Here is a 16,996-nt window from a genome sequence, read left to right on the forward strand (position 1 = left end):
CTCTCTCTCTCTCTTGCTCTCTCTCCCTCTCTCCCTCTCTCTCTCTCTCTCTCTCTCTCTCTCTCTCTCTCTCTCTCTCTCTCTCTCTCTCTCTCTTTCTCTCTCTCTCAGGCCTTCATACACCCTGTCCTCTGGTGACATCATCTCTCCTCAACACTCCCAGCACAGTCCGAACACCGTCCAGCCTGCTGCAGCTTCACAAGGTGAGCAAAAATAACAACAACAAAAACAACCCACATTGATATCAAATGTATGGCTTCCCCTCCATCGCTCTATGGCAAGCATATGCTCACCATTTGACAATTAAACCAAATAATATTTTTTCCTTCTGCTCTTGATCCTAGACCCAGGCTCCTCCCAGACGCCCGTCACTCGTCGGGAGCGACAGAGGACCAGTGAGCGTCAGCGGGTCATAAGTGCCTCCACGTTGGCGGCCTCCGTGGGTCTGCCCTGCCCCTTCTCCCCACCCAGGGCTCAGGAGGGAGGCAGCACAGAGTGGTACGCAAGCGAAAGACTGAGCCAAGCCAACCTGGACTCCATCACCTTCCCAGACATCCCACCATCTAGCGCGGGCCGGGGCTGCGACGAAACACGCAGTTTAGGGGACGGCAGCATATTAGAAGACCCTACCGATGACGTGTACAGAGTGAGAGCCTTTAGTTTGGGGATGAGAGGAGTGGATTCTGGAGAAGAAAATTCCAAACGGGTTTCACCAGCGACGCCAACAACAAACATGGAGGACAGCCCATCGTCTCCTACTGATCCGTCCATACGTCAGGGCCTGTTCTCTTTGAGAATCTCCGAGTCCAGCCTTGGCACCAGCGACCACCAGCAGCAGCAGTATCCACTAGAAACCAGCGTATCAAAGGAGGACTTTGACGACGTCTTCTTCCAAAATCCTCCCCCTCCCTCACCCCCTCCGCCCATCAAAGAGACCACCATCTTGGAGGACTTCCCTCCTCCTCCTCCAGAGTTGGAGGAGAAAGCTGGACAGACCGTGGAAAGGTTTGTAGTATATTTGGATTCTAATCCACTGGATGTGTAGTCTGTCTTGTATTTTGTAGGTGTGGGCTCACTTGTTTTGGGTGACATTGGGGATGCGACTGGGGACAATCCAGGACTGTGACCTTGATACATACTGTACATATATCTTTGTGTGCTAATTTAAACATGAAGGCAGCGATTCTGGAGAAAGCTTGTTATCAAAAGCACTTTTGGTCGAAATCAGTAAGTATCTCCTCGCGATCGGCTACCTGGCCGCATTGTGTGTGAGCTGAAAACAATCTTGTGTTAATAAACAGCCTCTGTACAATTGGTATGAAGACAATGGGTTATGCCCACCGTAACTAGCAACATGCCCATTTACAGAGCCTAGACTGTTAATGAAGATTTTTTTTTAGCGCTCACACAGTACTGACAGGTATCGTGGCGAGATATTTGGGGCGACTGTGGCTCAGGTGGTTAAGCGGGTTGGCCAATGATCCAAGGGTTGGCGGTTCAATCCCCGCCCGGCCACCTGTGTCATGGTTGTTGTGTCCTTGGGCAAGACACTTCACCCACCTTGCCCTGTGTGAATGTGTGATTGCTGTATGTTTGAGGTGGTGGTCGGAGGGGCCGTTGGCGCTGAATGGCAGCCACGCTTCCGTCAGTCTGCCCCAGGGCAGCTGTGGCTACTCTCGTAGTTTACCACCACCGGTATGACTGAGTGTGAACGAATTGAACCAGGAAATGTAAAGCGTCTTTGAGTGCCTAGGCAATAAAGCGCTATATAAAACCTATCAATTATTATTATTATATTCAAATAAATGAAAACAAGGGTTCTCCAGAATCGATGTATCAATCTTTAATTATTGTGCAAACAATACAGTTATATAGTGCAATAATACCTATAAAAGTTGATATTGAATCTACAGCACTTTATACACTTTTGCAATAAGCCGATGTGCAATAACACTAGCACTTTAATACCTTAGCACTTAAGCACTTGACAATGAACTTGTGTTTTTTTTTAAGATATTTTTTTGGCATTTTTATGCTTTATTGATAGTGTAGAGACAGAGTTGAAATGGGGCAGAGAGGGGAGTGACATGCAGAGAACGACCGCGGGCTGGAATGGAACCCGGGTCCGCTGCTGGCCGAGGCCCATGGAGGGGACGCCCTACCAACTGAGCTAAAGGCGTCCCCGTTTTTCTTTTTTTTATTGTTTTTTTATTTGGTGTTATGGTGTGATTGACTACGGAGTACATATGGCAATCAGCTACGATGTTCATCAATCAGTAGGCAATGGCCCTGTTTTTTGAAACATTCAATCTAAAAAAAAAAGTGTAGCTTGGAACCTGAATTGAAATACTCTTGTTGTAGAAATTCTCTCTTATTTTTCTATCTGCTTTTCTATTTCCTCTATCTATCTTCCTTTAGATTCAGTCGTAGCATGGAGTTCTTGAACAACTCCATGGTTCCCACCGTGAAGTCATCCCTCCACTCTGCTCCGACGTCCCCTTCGTCTTCCTCCTTTCCTCCTCCAGTGCCCAGCTTCCTCCCTACCCAGAAGCCTCAGCCCTCTTCCATTACCTCCGTCACTGCCTCCACAGTGCCAGAGGACAGCCTGGGTCTAGAGTACCAGCCCTTACACAAGAGGGAGAAGACATCCGAGGAGCTGCGAGTTGAAGCACTGGCCCGGCAGCTGGTGGGTACCTGTCCTCCGCAGTTACAGTAGTTACAGTTGAGTAGGGTAAGGTTGGGTGGGGTAGAGAAGGGTAGGGTAGGGTAGGGTAGGGTAGGGTAGGGTAGGGTAGGGTAGGGTAGGGTAGGGTAGGGTAGAGTAGAGTAGGGTAGGGTAGAGTAGAGTAGAGTAGAGTAGAGTAGAGTAGAGTAGAGTAGAGTAGAGTAGAGTAGAGTAGAGTAGAGTAGAGTAGGGTAGGGTAGAGTAGAGTAGAGTAGAGTAGGGTAGGGTAGGGTAGGGTAGGGTAGGGTAGGGTAGGGTAGAGTAGAGTAGAGTAGGGTAGGGTAGGGTAGGGTAGAGTAGAGTAGAGTAGGGAAGGGTAGGGTAGGGTAGGGTAGAGTAGAGTAGAGTAGAGTAGGATAGGGTAGAGTAGGGTAGAGTTGAGTAGGATAGGGTAGAGTAGGGTAGAGTAAAGTAGAGTTGAGTAGGGTTGGGTTGGGTGGGGTAGAGTAGAGTACAGTCAGCACTATGTAATAAAAAATCGCCATTAGTCTTTTATGTTCTGACCATACCTTGGTCAGTGTACCTACCTATGTGATTGTGACTTGATATTGTATCTAGTCTTCCTTACTCTACCTTGATCAGTGTGATTCATTCTCCCTCCTACCTTTCCCGTTATACTTACGTACCTGTGACATCCAAACTGACCTCATCTTCTTTTGTCATTGTACCCAGCTGTTACAGGACCACTCACTGGCGCCTCTCCTGGACACATGGGGGAGTAAATCCACCGTAGAGCTTATGGAGGAGGTCTTTCAAAACAGCCAACTGCTTGGTAAATCACCATGGCAACGCAGGCGCAGTAGCCAATGGGCTAACAGGTAATTCTGACATCATTTGCTTTACTTTTCCAAAACACCTTTTCAGTGATATTTTAAAAGCCACTGAGTTTTAACATCAACAAAACTCTTGACTTTTTTTTTGTGAATATTATCATTTCAATAATTGCACTTTTGGTTTTTAAGCATGTTGGTTTGTTTGACTTGACACTCAGACTCCCTGATAAATACTACTGCTGTCGCTCTTACCACCAAGACAGTAGGAACGCGAGGTCAAGGCAGGATAGTGGGGTTTCAAGCAGAGGCTGAATAACAACACATGGATGGAATGCAGAAAAACACCACAGACAGATGATGGTATAGTACAATACTTGAAGAGGATCCCTGTTGACTGCCTTTAAAAGTGCAAGACGAGGATGAAGACCTTCATGTTAAGAGTGTTTATTTAGCCCCGGGACCAGATTGCAGAAAGTAAAATTGATGTAAACGAAGGATAAGATGAGCGAGTGGGGTGGAGGGTGGAAGGGGGAGGGGGGGGGTTGAAAACACTTCCTGTAAACCAACATTTGTCACGGTGCTTGTGTTTTGCTGACAGCCTCCCTCTCCTATCAGCCACTGACAAAAAAACCTTCTACTGTCTCTGCATGTCCTCAGTCAGTTGACATCTTTAAAGTGTTTGTGCTTTGTTTGGGCGGACATGGTGTTCATGGAAGGAATGCTTCCTCTTTGAAAAAGAAAGCAAACAACCATCAATTAGGAGGCGTCCGTTCTCTTGTTATGCACGTCCCCGGTCGGGAGTCCCACGGAGGTTATTGTTTATATACTTTGATATGTGACCTCGGTGGAACTCTCTCCTGCAGCTGCATGTGTGTGTGCTAGTTGGGTGTCGTTTTTTTTCTTCTCCCAGTTCAAAAGTAGATTTTTCTTCAAACACTGAGATGATGAAGCAAAAATCTATTGAGTGTGTTGCCTTTTGTTGCCGTTTGTTGCCAGGTCGTGGCAGGAGCAGCTGGGCTAGCAAGTTAGACGGTTTTGGCGGTTTCAGCCACAGGAGAGACCAGACAAACCTGATCAATGTTTCTCAATAGTTGAGTGTGGAAAGTGTGTTCGATTTCCCTTCCCCTACACAGATGAGTCCTTGAAGAACTTTGTGAATTAATGAAGTTTAAAAAAATTACGGATCTTAGCCTTTCCGGATAAAGGTTTCAATGTGTACATGACCAAAAGACTGAAGTCTCAGTTTAGTTTTTCTGACCGTCCATCTTGCCATATGAGTGTTTGTTCCAGCTGTCACACTGATCTGTCAATAGCTGTACAACATTGACACCTAGTGGTCAAAGTTGGTATAACACAATAGATGTGAGTTTTTATTATGAAGAGATTTATATGGTGAAGGCTCCTCTCCATCTATATATTTTGCTTTGATTCCATATGCTTTTCTTTACTGAATACTTACTTATAAAGTCAATTTGATTTTAAAACGGATAAGAAGTTTGGAATGTTTTAAAGAAAAATCTGGATGAGTTTACAATTGTAATTGTTTATCTCCATTGTTGTCTCTTTCAATTGCTAGAATTTCCTTTTACTATATGTGCTGACATATTTCAACCGGCCCCTCTTTACCATCAACAGTAGAAGTGCAAGATAAAAAAAATAAAAATTAATTTGAATGGAAAGGGCACTCACATTTTCTTCCTCTTCTGGAATTTAAATAACATTTTAACTTCCTCCTAGGATCCAAGATGGCGTCTGTGTTCCTGCTCAGACGGAGAGCGATGTGGATGAGGAGGAGAAAGACCTCGACACCAGGAAGGTAAAATACCGATCTCTAAATACATTCCAGCAGAGACCGACACACATTTTCATTTCCTTTCCCTTTAACCTTTATTTACCCTCGAGAGATCGATTGAGGGTTGACCCTCATTTGCAATGATGTCGAGTCAAGCAAATGCAAAGCAAAAACAACAATACATACACAATATACAATGCAAATACACAACTGATAAAGAGAAGAAAACATTTGGGGCAACTGTGGCTCAGGTGGTTAAGCGGGTTGGCCAACGATCCAAGGGTTGGCGGTTCGATCCCCGCCCGGCCACTTGTGTCCTTGGGCAAGACACTTCACCCACCTTGCCTTGTGTGAATGTGTATGATTGCTGTATGTTTGAGGTGGTGGTCGGAGGGGCCGTTGGCGCTGAATGGCAGCCACGCTTCCGTCAATCTGCCCCAGGGCAGCTGTGGCTACTCTCGTAGTTTACCACCACCGGTATGACTGTGTGTGAACGAATTGAACCAGGAACCCTGTAAAGCGTCTTTGAGTGCCTAGGCAATAAAGCGCTATATAAAACCTATCAATTATTATTATTATTATTAATTATTATTAATTGAACATTTAGACAGTGATGTAGAATGGCTGCAAGTACAATAAAAAGCCTAATTTAAACAGTTACAGGTGGAGTTTGTCAGATTTAAATAATATGTTAAACTCATTACAGGATATGAAGGTATTTATTTTAATGTGTTGCTCATAAACACAAGCAAACTAAGAACATATAAATAAAGCATACAAAGTGAGGGACAAACAAGTCAACATTGCGTTATCCCCCCCCCCCCCCCCCTGTGTTCAGATGGATCTGTGTGAGGCTCTGCGGCTCAGTGTGGCGGCCCTGAGGCAGGAGAAGGAGGCACTGTGTGAGGAGCAGAGGCTTCACCAGGCTCTGGGGGCCGGCATGGAGACACTGATCCAGGAACACCTCAAACCCAACGAGAGGGAAAAGTACATCATGTTCATAGGTACGACCCCTCACTCTCAAACGCTGAACTGTGAAAGTCCAGTGGTTGTAGACAATGTTTTAGAGAAGCTCCTCAGAAGCTACAATATGGTACAAGGTCACTGCGCCCCTGACAATATGTAAGGTCACAGTAACCTTTGATCTGTGAACTCCATAACATAATCAGTTTTTTTGTGTTTGTGCCAAATTTTATGTAAATTCCTCAAAGCGTTCTGGTGATATTGCGTTCATGAGGCATGAGGTCACATGAACGCAGCTCCAAAATCTAGTCAGTTCGTCCTTGTGTCAGACAGGACAGCTGTGCAAAGTTTGAAGGAAATCCCTCAAAGCGTTCATGAGATATCGCGTTCACAAGAATGGCCCGACAATGTATTCATATGTTTTCATAATACTATAATGTAATAAGTGTGGCTGTGTTTTGTTTGCAGGGGATCTGGAGAAGATTGTGAACCTGCTGCTGTCTCTGTGCAGCCGTCTGTCCAGGATGGAGCGCTCTCTGCTGGCCCTGGAGAGAGAGGACATGACCAGGGAGGGCTCAGTAGAGGAGAGGGTGAGACAGCACACCACCATACCTGTCTGTCTGTTTATCTGTCAAAGGTGGAGTCAGCGATTCTGCACAACGCTTGTTGTCAAAATCAGTGAATATTTCCTCACAATCCGTTACCTTCTGTGTGGGCAGTGCACTGAAAAAAAAATCCAGTGTTAATTACCAGTGTAGGCTCTGTAAACAAAAGGGTTTAACAGTACACCAGTTTACAAGCATTCTCCAGAATCACTGACTCCACCCTAAACACATGTGCCTGTTGACCTGCCCAGTCATCTGCATCACAGGACTCATATTATCTGGCTTTAAGCCTCTCTCTGACTCTATCATCTTCAGGTACTTTTTGTTCTTGATCCCAGCTCTCAGATTTAGGAGGTTCATCCAGATAGTGTAAAATATGACATGGAGACGAGCCTGACTGTCTCTGTCAGTGTTTACTGTACCTTCATTTATCTCAAAGCGCCATGACAACCCTCACAGTGTCCCTGGTCACATATTAACTATCACACAACTGTACCAGCTGCTTCGTCACCACTGATAATGGCCGACAGGGTGATAATCACACCACACTTATTCATAAAGCTGTTAATCATTAATATCTGATTACATAATAAATTGTCTATTTACTCATCGTTTGTTCGTATTTGTTTTTATATTGTTAGTTCATAACTATTTTCAGTTTGTATATCCTTGGTTGTTTCAGTCACACACACACACACACACACACACACACACACACACACACACACACACACACACACACACACACACACACGCACTAAACAGGAAACTTCCTCACCTCTGGGTTGCTGTGCTGCGTTGCTGCCACAAGGTGGAGCTAAAGTATCGCACCTGTTCATCCAGTGTCACAGTCCAGGGGGGATGCATCTGAGCTTTCAGAACTAAAAATGAGATCTGCTTAGAAACAATGTGCTCAATGTGGCCACCGATGGCTGGACGATATAACAGTTGTAGTTTTGATGTTGACATGAGCAGGGTCAGTAATTCCTTTTAGATTCAGTGTAACCTCCTCGATACGTGACTTGTGTCCTGTTGCTCTTGTCCAGGACTCTCTGCATCACAAGCGCAGCATGCTGCTGGCCCAGACGGAGGATGCCGTGGAGCTGAAGGAGAACCTGGAGCGTCGCCAGCGCGTGGTGGGCTCCGTCCTGTCGCGCTGCCTCACGGGGCCTCAGCTCCAGGACTACCGGCGCTACGTCAGCTCCAAACCCTCCCTGCTGGTCCGCCAGCGCCACCTGGACGAGCTCGTGCGGCAGGCGGAAGAACAGCTGCTGCGGTTGGCCGAGAGCCTGCCCCAGGAGCTGACCCAGGCCCGCGGTTGGTCCAGAGGGAGTCTACTCTCCTCATCCGGACCCATCGCTAGCTCCTCCCCTTTCCCCCCGCTGCTCCCCCCCTCTGTGAGCCCGAGCCCCTCCTCCCCCTCGGTCAAGCCCACAACCGTGACGTCGCTGTGATGTCATCGCCGGGGGCCGCTTGTGAGGAGTGGCTATGAAGAAGAGACAAATGGCTACCTAAAGACTCATAGCCTTAGAGACACCAGCCTGATCCTGTGTGCTTCACATTCATTTCTCTCTCACAGATCAGTCTGGACTTTCTCCAATCTCCGTGGGGGAGGAGTCCAGGTCAAAGAATGACCAGGCCAATCAGGACCCACGTTCTGACCTAACGTTCGTCCCTTATAAGTGGTAAGGCAGCTTCTGATTGGTTCATGCAGTCGTCAATGTAGCTTCGTGAGACCAGCCATACTCTCACAAGCTAATTTGTCAATCTGTGTTGACGACAATGACTACAGGAACCAATCAGGGGGCTGCCATCCACTAACGGATGTGGCCAGGCTCCTCCCCTCACCAGGCTTAAAGACTCACTCCTCTGAAGAGAAGGAGTTTAAACAGGAGGAAAAAGGTTGGCCTGAAACAGGCTCTGTTTGAACACTGAAACGACTATGCAGACTTCACACACATGAAGAAGTCAACGCCTTTTAATGTGTCTCGCAACATTCACACCCATTCACCTCAACATCAGCAGCGTCTGCCCAATGATCCTCTGCTCGGAGAGGGGACTTCTAAAAACCATCAGGTGTGTTCAGGTTGGAAGTCCATTGTCCAATCATTCAAAGGACATTTCCAGTGTTACGGGTTAATTCCCCACAGTTTTCTAGCTATTATCCTCTAAGTGCTTAGTATGTCTGCTTTCAATCTCTACATAGTCCTAACAGTAAAGACAAGGGCAGCAATTTAAAGGCGCAGTGTGTAAAGGAAATTGCCATTTTTCAAAACAGACTTGGTAAAAAGGGAATTTAATATTCACAAGTATGTTTAAATAAGTGTGTTATCGCTGGGATAAAAGTTGCTTTTAATTACCTTAGAATGAGCCTCTTAAATATACCTAGGAGCAGGTATTAGTTGGTGACCACCGGTAATGCACCTGTTGGAAGACGAAGAACTACTACTATAGTATAAATAACTAAATACATCTTCACATTATCACTTGATATTGTTGAAAGGCAGTGGTGGATGATGCCATCTTTAGTAACTAGCTGCTGGTCCTTGAAGGCCAGAATCTGTAAATTCTCCCAAAGGGAGGAAGTGTTGTGGTGTCACCACTTGATGATGCCAAAATTCTCCTATATTACACACTGTATCTTTAAGGCTGTAAATGTCAAATGTAGCTTTCATATATCTTCCATTTTCCTTATAGACTAAAGTATCCGATCACACTGGAATTGTCCTTTAACAACCCTGGTGATGCCTTCAGGAAGCCTCCGACATTCAGACGTTTCTCCAGCAACTCTGTATTTCTGAGTGAGCAGGTGTGTTATATATCGCACCAAAGACGAACACACAATCACCTTTTAAAATGAAGTGTCACTTTGATTGATTGTCAATCTTTTACAGAGACTTTCACAAGAACCCTGCTCCGCTTTCGCACATGTACAGTCAACTTAAATGAACACCAAATGTTGAGGGAACCTTTTCCGTACAAAACACTATGATAAGAAAGTGAGGATCTGAAGAAGCGACTGCTTTGAGAGAACTGCTATGATCACTGTCACATAATACTGTAACACTACTACTGTCACTACTGTCTGTCTGTCTGGAGCTTATAGCACTTTTTAGCAGTTTGACTACTGTTTGTCTTTTGCAACATAATTTACACTGAATGATAAAACATTGTTTTGCTTACATCTCTTTAAAAGTTAAATGGATAAAGTTGAGATCCCAAAGATTTTTAATCAAAGGACAAAAACGTTTTGTAGACATCAGTTTGGGCTTAAAGTTTGGATTTTAAGATTTTGTTTGGTCAACATTTCTTTACTTTTCATTTGCCTTTGTTCAAAGTTCCAGTATGTTTTACTAGAGAAACAATTACCTTCAATACAGTCAATATAAAAGTCCATTCATTTCCAAGAATAAAATCAAATTCCCCACTTTACCAAATCAAAATATATTTCATTTAAGATTATATGAAACCCCAAAAGATATAGATCAATCAATGAGATTGCTGATAAATGCCCTATCAATCACTTAATCAATTCAACTGACCTGTTTCAGCATAGTGGAAGTTCTGGATTCAGATGACGTTTTTTCCAGGGTCGAACAAACTCAAGTTTCCTATCTCCAAGTTGTCTCCCACTATTACAGTATTTGATCAGGCTGCGATGGTTTACAAAGATCTACTGAAACCTAACCATACACACAGGGTAAAAACACACAGTTAAGTGTTGTTTCAATGATACTCTGGAGGAAGGCTGATAGAAATGATAAAGGCTGTACACACTGTAACACTGAGAGGAATTCAACACTACTTACGTAAAACTGCACATCATTTCTTTTACGGAGAAGTCACAGTCCCGCAAAACACTGGATCCTACATTTCCCATAATGCAACTTAATGGCAACTTTCAGTAGACATTCCCTGCACAATAAATACCCATCTTTAAAACTCCACACCTCCAAGTAATAACACAGACTCTCTTTTATAATGATAGTAAACCTGATGACATCACCATGCTCATACAATCTCCTCCAGAGCCACAGTAGACAGTATACAGTACAGCTGAATAGCACTGCTTCCGATAAATAAACCTGACATGTACAAATTGCTTGATTGCCCCTTAAGCCTTATTTTTTTCTTATCCCCCCCTCGTGGATTTATAATTGCTGAAATCAGGAACTACTTTCCTATGGTCATGACAAGTTAACAGAATGATTGAGTGATGTGTTTGGAGCAACCGTGAAGTATTTCATCATGTGTCATAACTCATCAATAAAGGAAAGAAGGCGCAATACTCAACAGTCAATCAGATACCTACATTCAAACAATAAAACCAAACATGCTCCTCACGCTTATAGGATCCACTCTTTCGTCTGCCAATGAATTACCAGGTTTAAATTTGACTCTTGAAAATATTGAAGTTTAATTGGGTTTGCTACATAGCAGGTGCTATTGGGCCAAACAAAATGGCATACAAGGCATCATTGGTAAATAATTGATATATATTGAGCAGTGTGCTGGATCTGCAATACAGAAGGGGTTTCAAGCAGCTGCAGTGCTGATCAATGGACGTTTTCACCCTACACCCATTTGACTGTTTAGAGGACCTGTTTAACATTGTCATTTTGTCTTATTCTACGTACACTAAAGCACACAATCTGCCTTATGTCCTCATCCATTAACCATGAATTTTACTGTTGATTAATAATTGTGTATGTTGTTTGCCGAGACACGACAGCATATCCCACACACGTTTTTTTGGTTTATCGTTGAATGAAATTCAATGTTGGCTTTATGAAAGAGGGACGATTAAGAAAAAATTGCTCCTGGTTTTTGCAGAATAAATGTATTTTGTAAATGACTTTGTTTTTTCCAAGTTGTCCCGCATATGCACGCACCCAGCCACACACACACACACACACACACACACACACACACACACACACACACACACACACACACACACACACACACACACACATTTCTAATATTTGTGCAATAGTAGAAACCCAATTTAATTGTCGCTCATAGTAAGAACTCACAAAGAATAAGCTGAAGTTCCAAGGGCTTTTGTACCAATTAATTATGGAAATGTCTTTATTTATGTAAAAAGAAGGTACACTGTGTGACACAAATATAATGTAATGTAAAGCAGTAAGGCTCTCCTTCTGAATTGCTTTTCAAATAGCCTTGTTATTCTCCTGTATCGTTCAAATGTTTCTGCACATTCAAAACATATCACACTTGTTTTGGGAATGTTTAAGAGATCATGGACATCATATCTCAACACACACTATTAGATAATGAGACCTTGATTAAGCCTTAGGCTCCAAAGTTTAAATCAACATTCATTTAGAAATTAGATAATGTTGTCCTTCATCCGTAGACACTTGACACAATCTAATTCATAAACCCTGAAGTTAAGAAAGTGAAGTGTAAGTAAGCAAATAAGCTATCTAGCTACTTGCTTAACTGTCTGCATTGCCTTCTGCGACACTAGTGGGTGTATTATAGTCAGAAGCAAGTGCAGTCAATGAAATCAATAGAAATGAAGATACTATTATCTTCATTTTCCAGCCCACAACTTTATTGTTTTCATTTATTCTCAAGGTTCTCATGCATTAAAGTTGTTTCTACTACAGCAGAGAAAGAGCTCTAAAAAACGACTGTACACTACAGCTATACTCATATATGAGATGGCCGCAAATATGGCTCAAAATACATTTTCATACAGGTCAGTGTCTGCTTGATGTATATTTTATTCAAGCAACTGTTAGCAAGCAAGTTCAATGAATACAAATGATTGCCGTGTTTGTAGCCGGTCTCCTCTGCCCCTTAGTGGCCACACTTGCACAGCACAAAAGCTTAATTATTGTAGCTTTATAGCTGCATTCAGACATATTTAATATATCAATAGTGGATCAAATGGATCTATGTAAAGTAAGGAGACTGTGCTGATAATTTAAAAAGACAACATGAGTAGTTTGGGGAAATGTCTAAAGCCTATAGGCTTCAGCCGAACCCTTGTCAGAACATTAGGATGCGATCAGTCCCTTTATGATATTATTATGTCTTAAGGAAGTGTTGACATGCTGACGATGACGTCCCACTGATAGGGGAGTCAGATCAGAAAATATTTGCATGACTTTGGAAGGTTATGAGAATAAAATAATGTTGACAATAATGTTGTCATTTAGAGAGGAGGACTTATTTACTTTTTACTCAGGAGTAAAAAATCTTAAAATGGAGATTTTAAGATTACATATTATAATAACTTCCATAAGGTAGGAATTACATTCTGACTTCAAATAAAGTAACAGTTCATTTTGACTTTCACTCCATTTACAGGCCTAAGAACCTGCTACTTTTTTTAGTTGTGTGTCTATATATTTTTTCCATCAATTTGCTCGTCCATTCTCCTAGAAGCAGGGGCGGTTCTACAGGGGGGAAAGGGGGGCAGCCACCCCCCCCCCCACTGAAGAGCCTTGCCCCCCAGCTGCCCCCCTAACTTTTGCATTCTCAAAAATGTACTTGTTAGAACAAACCGCCACTATGTCAACAAGCCACTCAAATAATTGAAACAAACAATAAATTGAACAAAAGTAAATAATTTTCAATCCAATCTTATGCCCTTACTCTCAAACACTTAGCCACGGCCCTGCATCATATGCGCAATTGCGCATATCGGCGATCACACACAGTTTGTCACACACACCATGCAGCCCGGCGAAGAGTAACTGACCAGCTCCGAGCATCTGAAGGTGAAGTCAGTTTACCCTTGTGAATTTTAAACACACCAATTTAACTTAAAGTTAAATTTGTAATTAATGTAATGCCCACCATGGCCAACACCTGCATCGCTCTGAGCCAGAGGTGGTCCAAGGTAAAGACTGAGTGTGTGTGTGTGTGTGTGTGTGTGTGTGTGTGTGTGTGTGTGTGTGTGTGTGTGTGTGTGTGTGTGTGTCTTGACTTTAGAAATAAAACTGATTTAATAAACTGTCTGTGTGTGAGTGAGTGAGTGAGTGAGTGTGTGAGTGAGTGAGTGAGTGAGTGAGTGAGTGAGTGAGTGAGTGAGTGAGTGAGTGAGTGAGTGAGTGAGTGAGTGAGTGAGTGAGTGAGTGAGTGTGAGTGAGTGAGTGAACTAACTATGTGTGCGTGTGTGTGTAATTTCCTCTTATTAAACCAGACTCTGTTGATATTCTTTCTGTGGAGACGATGGTGAAACTATTGATCAACAGGTTAATAGAAAGAGGAACATTGACTCAACCTCTACACACTGACAACACCACGACAGAATATTTCATCAAATTCCCCAAATATGAGTTCTAGAAAGTGCTTTAAAAGTATCAGGTATTATAATTATTGTTCATTTTAAAGGATTAATATAAAACACAATCAGAGTTGACTTCAGAAAATCTTTATTTGATCTTTTTCTGCCCTGATATCAAACATTTAAGCAACAAGCTTCAAATCAGAGAAAAGAGGAAATGTGAACTTTGATTATTTGATGTTCCCCACATCGTTATAGGCTATTCCTTTTTGGACCCTGTTATTGACATGAGTGACTGAGCTCTTTGACTATGGGACATGAAAAGTTACTATCAGTATCTCTGGCTTAGGGCCCCCCTGAGCCTGTGCCCGGTGTGCCCGTGCAGTAATCCACCCCTGAATGCAATGTAAAAGTAGCTAATTCATCAATAAGAGCACACCCATTAATCGTTAGCCAAAAGGGAAATCACTCGCTTGTGACTTGTAGGAGCATATTGCCCTTTTATTAATTTGTAGGCAATAGCTTGATACAAATATTTAAAAAACTTGCATGTTCGGATCCATACAATTTAACGGTGGGTCGCCGTTTCGATAGAGAGAGATAGAGAGAGAGAGAGAGAGAGACAGAGAGAGAGAGAGAGAGAGAGAGAGTTGCCGTTTCTGAGGCATTAAGTTACTACAGTGACCCTGACAGTGCTAGCTAGGAGATCGATCATTTTTGTTTGAACAGCCAAACATAGCCTACTAAAAACTCTCACATATCACAGCAAACGAGCTGCACAAATTAAACCAGGTTACATAATCATATGTTAAAGACATGAATAAATAAGTGAAGGAAAAGAAGAAATAAATGTGAGGGATGAAGAGGAGGTTTTGTATTCAGACAGAGGGACAGAGGCAGGTAGTGATCAGCAGGCAGATGAAAGGTAGGCAGAGGGTCTGACTGCAGTCCCAGCCTAAACAACTGTAGTCTATTGTTATTCTCCTTCCATATAAATTCCACTAGACTAGACTATGTGTCATATGTCATGTCACTCAAAATAACATGTTTCAATGATTGCCTGTTTTCTGTTGTAGCAATGTGTTGTATAGGGTAAGCTATGTAGGCTTAAGGTATAGGCTACAAATGTCTTATTTTATCAGAAATGATGATCAATATAATATATAAGGGGATTCCCGCTACCGTCCTCCCATTCGATTTTCCGATTAATATCGATTCTCTCTCGAACGATTCTGAATCGATTCAGAAAAGTTAATAATCGATTTTTTTTTTATAATTTTTTTTTATCTATTTTTTTGTAAATACTAATACTTCCTGCGCCATTGCGCATGCACACCACACATGTGCGAGTTGTTTCCAAAGTGGCTTCAAAAGGGCTGAGAGCAGCAAACCCATGACCTGCACCGGCTTTATCTCTGTTTACGTTTTTGTATGAGAGCTGAATTCCAAGCCATACTTTTTGTACAATGTGTTGAAATGACATAGAAAATAATAGATAATAGAATAGAAATCCTATAGAAACATGATTTACGAGATTAGAAATAAAATAAAACTGAATCGGTTTAGTTTTTACATACTTCCATATTGTGTTGAAATGAAAGCTGCATTGATTATTGCACTGTTCATAGAAAGTCATATTTGTGACAAGAAAAGCTTTTTCTCTTAATACAATATTAGAGAAGGTAATTCATCTGTTGATTGTCTTCAATGATCATCACAAAAGTAGGAAGTGATTAGCAAACTCTGAGGAGTAAACTCAGATGTGTGTATAAATATATTTTTGAAATTCACACATGGGTATGTACATAAAAAAAATGTTGCATCGAGATGCATTGAAAATCGATTTTGAATCGAATCGTTGACCTCTGAATCGGAATCGAATCGAATCGTGAGGTGCCAAGAGATTCCCACCCCTACTTCGCCACCCCATGTAACATTTTCCAGATCCTCCCCTGCCTAGAAGATGTGTCCAGTGTGTGGATATACTGTGATTGCCTCACTGAAAGAATATTCATTCAATATGAATGTCTACAAGGATCACCTCCAGCACTGCAGTCTGGGGATAGATCTGCAGAGACACCTGCAAAACATGATTCAATCTGAGATCTGATTATTTATTTATTCAATATGTGGTGGAATTCCATTTTATTTACCTAATAATTATTTTTCAAATTGCTACTCATTTCTTCAATAATACCAACTGCACATGCCTAAACATATGTGTGTGCTTTTTCCATTCAACCTCAATGATAAAAGGCTGGCATCAGCTGTTTAATAAGCATGTTTGATGTTTATCTTATCATTGTTTTGTTCACTATAACATATTTCACTTCTTCACTCATTCTATTTGTATCCCTAAGTTAAATAAATAGATGGATTGCCTCAGAAAAACCTATCTATCAAAATATATATATATATATAATTTTTATATAATTTTTTCCGGGGCTGTATATTATATATACAGCCCCGGAAAAAATTAAGATACAATTTTTCTTAAATCTTTACCTTTACATTAGGCCTACTTAAATATATAAAATGTTCTAAATGACAATATTTTTATTGTGAATTTGGTAGAAATGTTGTCAGTAGTTTATATTGTCAAATCTAAATGTTCGTTTTACTCAAATATATGCCTCTAAAGAGTAGGCCTAAACCAAGATACACTGAAAATTTGGAGTGGTCCCCATATATATTCATCATGCAAATTCGATGACTTTACGGCCGTATGTTAAGTTCTTGAAGTTACATTTTAACAGGAGCAGTGAAGTGGTTCTTTGTATCCGGAAACATCCGGGTCCTGTGCAGGAATGCTGCAGGTGAGGGGGGGGCGGGGCTTCACTCCTGTCTGACAGAAACAACTGCCCGACCTTTGAG

The 16,996-nt window shown here is 42.2% G+C and overlaps 1 protein-coding gene across 3 annotated transcripts in view; it reads left to right on the forward strand.

Annotated features, from left to right (window-relative positions):
* shroom3 (shroom family member 3) overlaps nt 1–11,676 on the forward strand; it is a 60,135-nt gene extending 48,459 nt beyond the window's left edge. For 2 of the 3 annotated variants that reach the window (XM_080047002.1, XM_080047001.1), the window contains exons 18-25: nt 112–203; nt 345–1,005; nt 2,419–2,686; nt 3,398–3,543; nt 5,236–5,314; nt 6,129–6,294; nt 6,722–6,843; nt 7,905–11,676. In XM_080047002.1, the coding sequence (XP_079903128.1) occupies nt 112–203; nt 345–1,005; nt 2,419–2,686; nt 3,398–3,543; nt 5,236–5,314; nt 6,129–6,294; nt 6,722–6,843; nt 7,905–8,312 (1,942 nt within the window). In that variant the 3' untranslated portion in view covers nt 8,313–11,676. Of the gene's footprint in view, nt 1–111; nt 204–344; nt 1,006–2,418; nt 2,722–3,397; nt 3,544–5,235; nt 5,315–6,128; nt 6,295–6,721; nt 6,844–7,904 lie in introns of those variants that run through there. The other variant, XM_080047003.1, reaches the window with a different exon arrangement.
* The last annotated feature ends 5,320 nt before the right edge of the window (nt 11,677–16,996 follow it).

The sequence above is a fragment of the Ammodytes marinus genome (assembly GCF_949987685.1).
Source record: "Ammodytes marinus genome assembly, chromosome: 18".
Classification (NCBI taxonomy): Eukaryota; Metazoa; Chordata; class Actinopteri; order Uranoscopiformes; family Ammodytidae; genus Ammodytes; species Ammodytes marinus.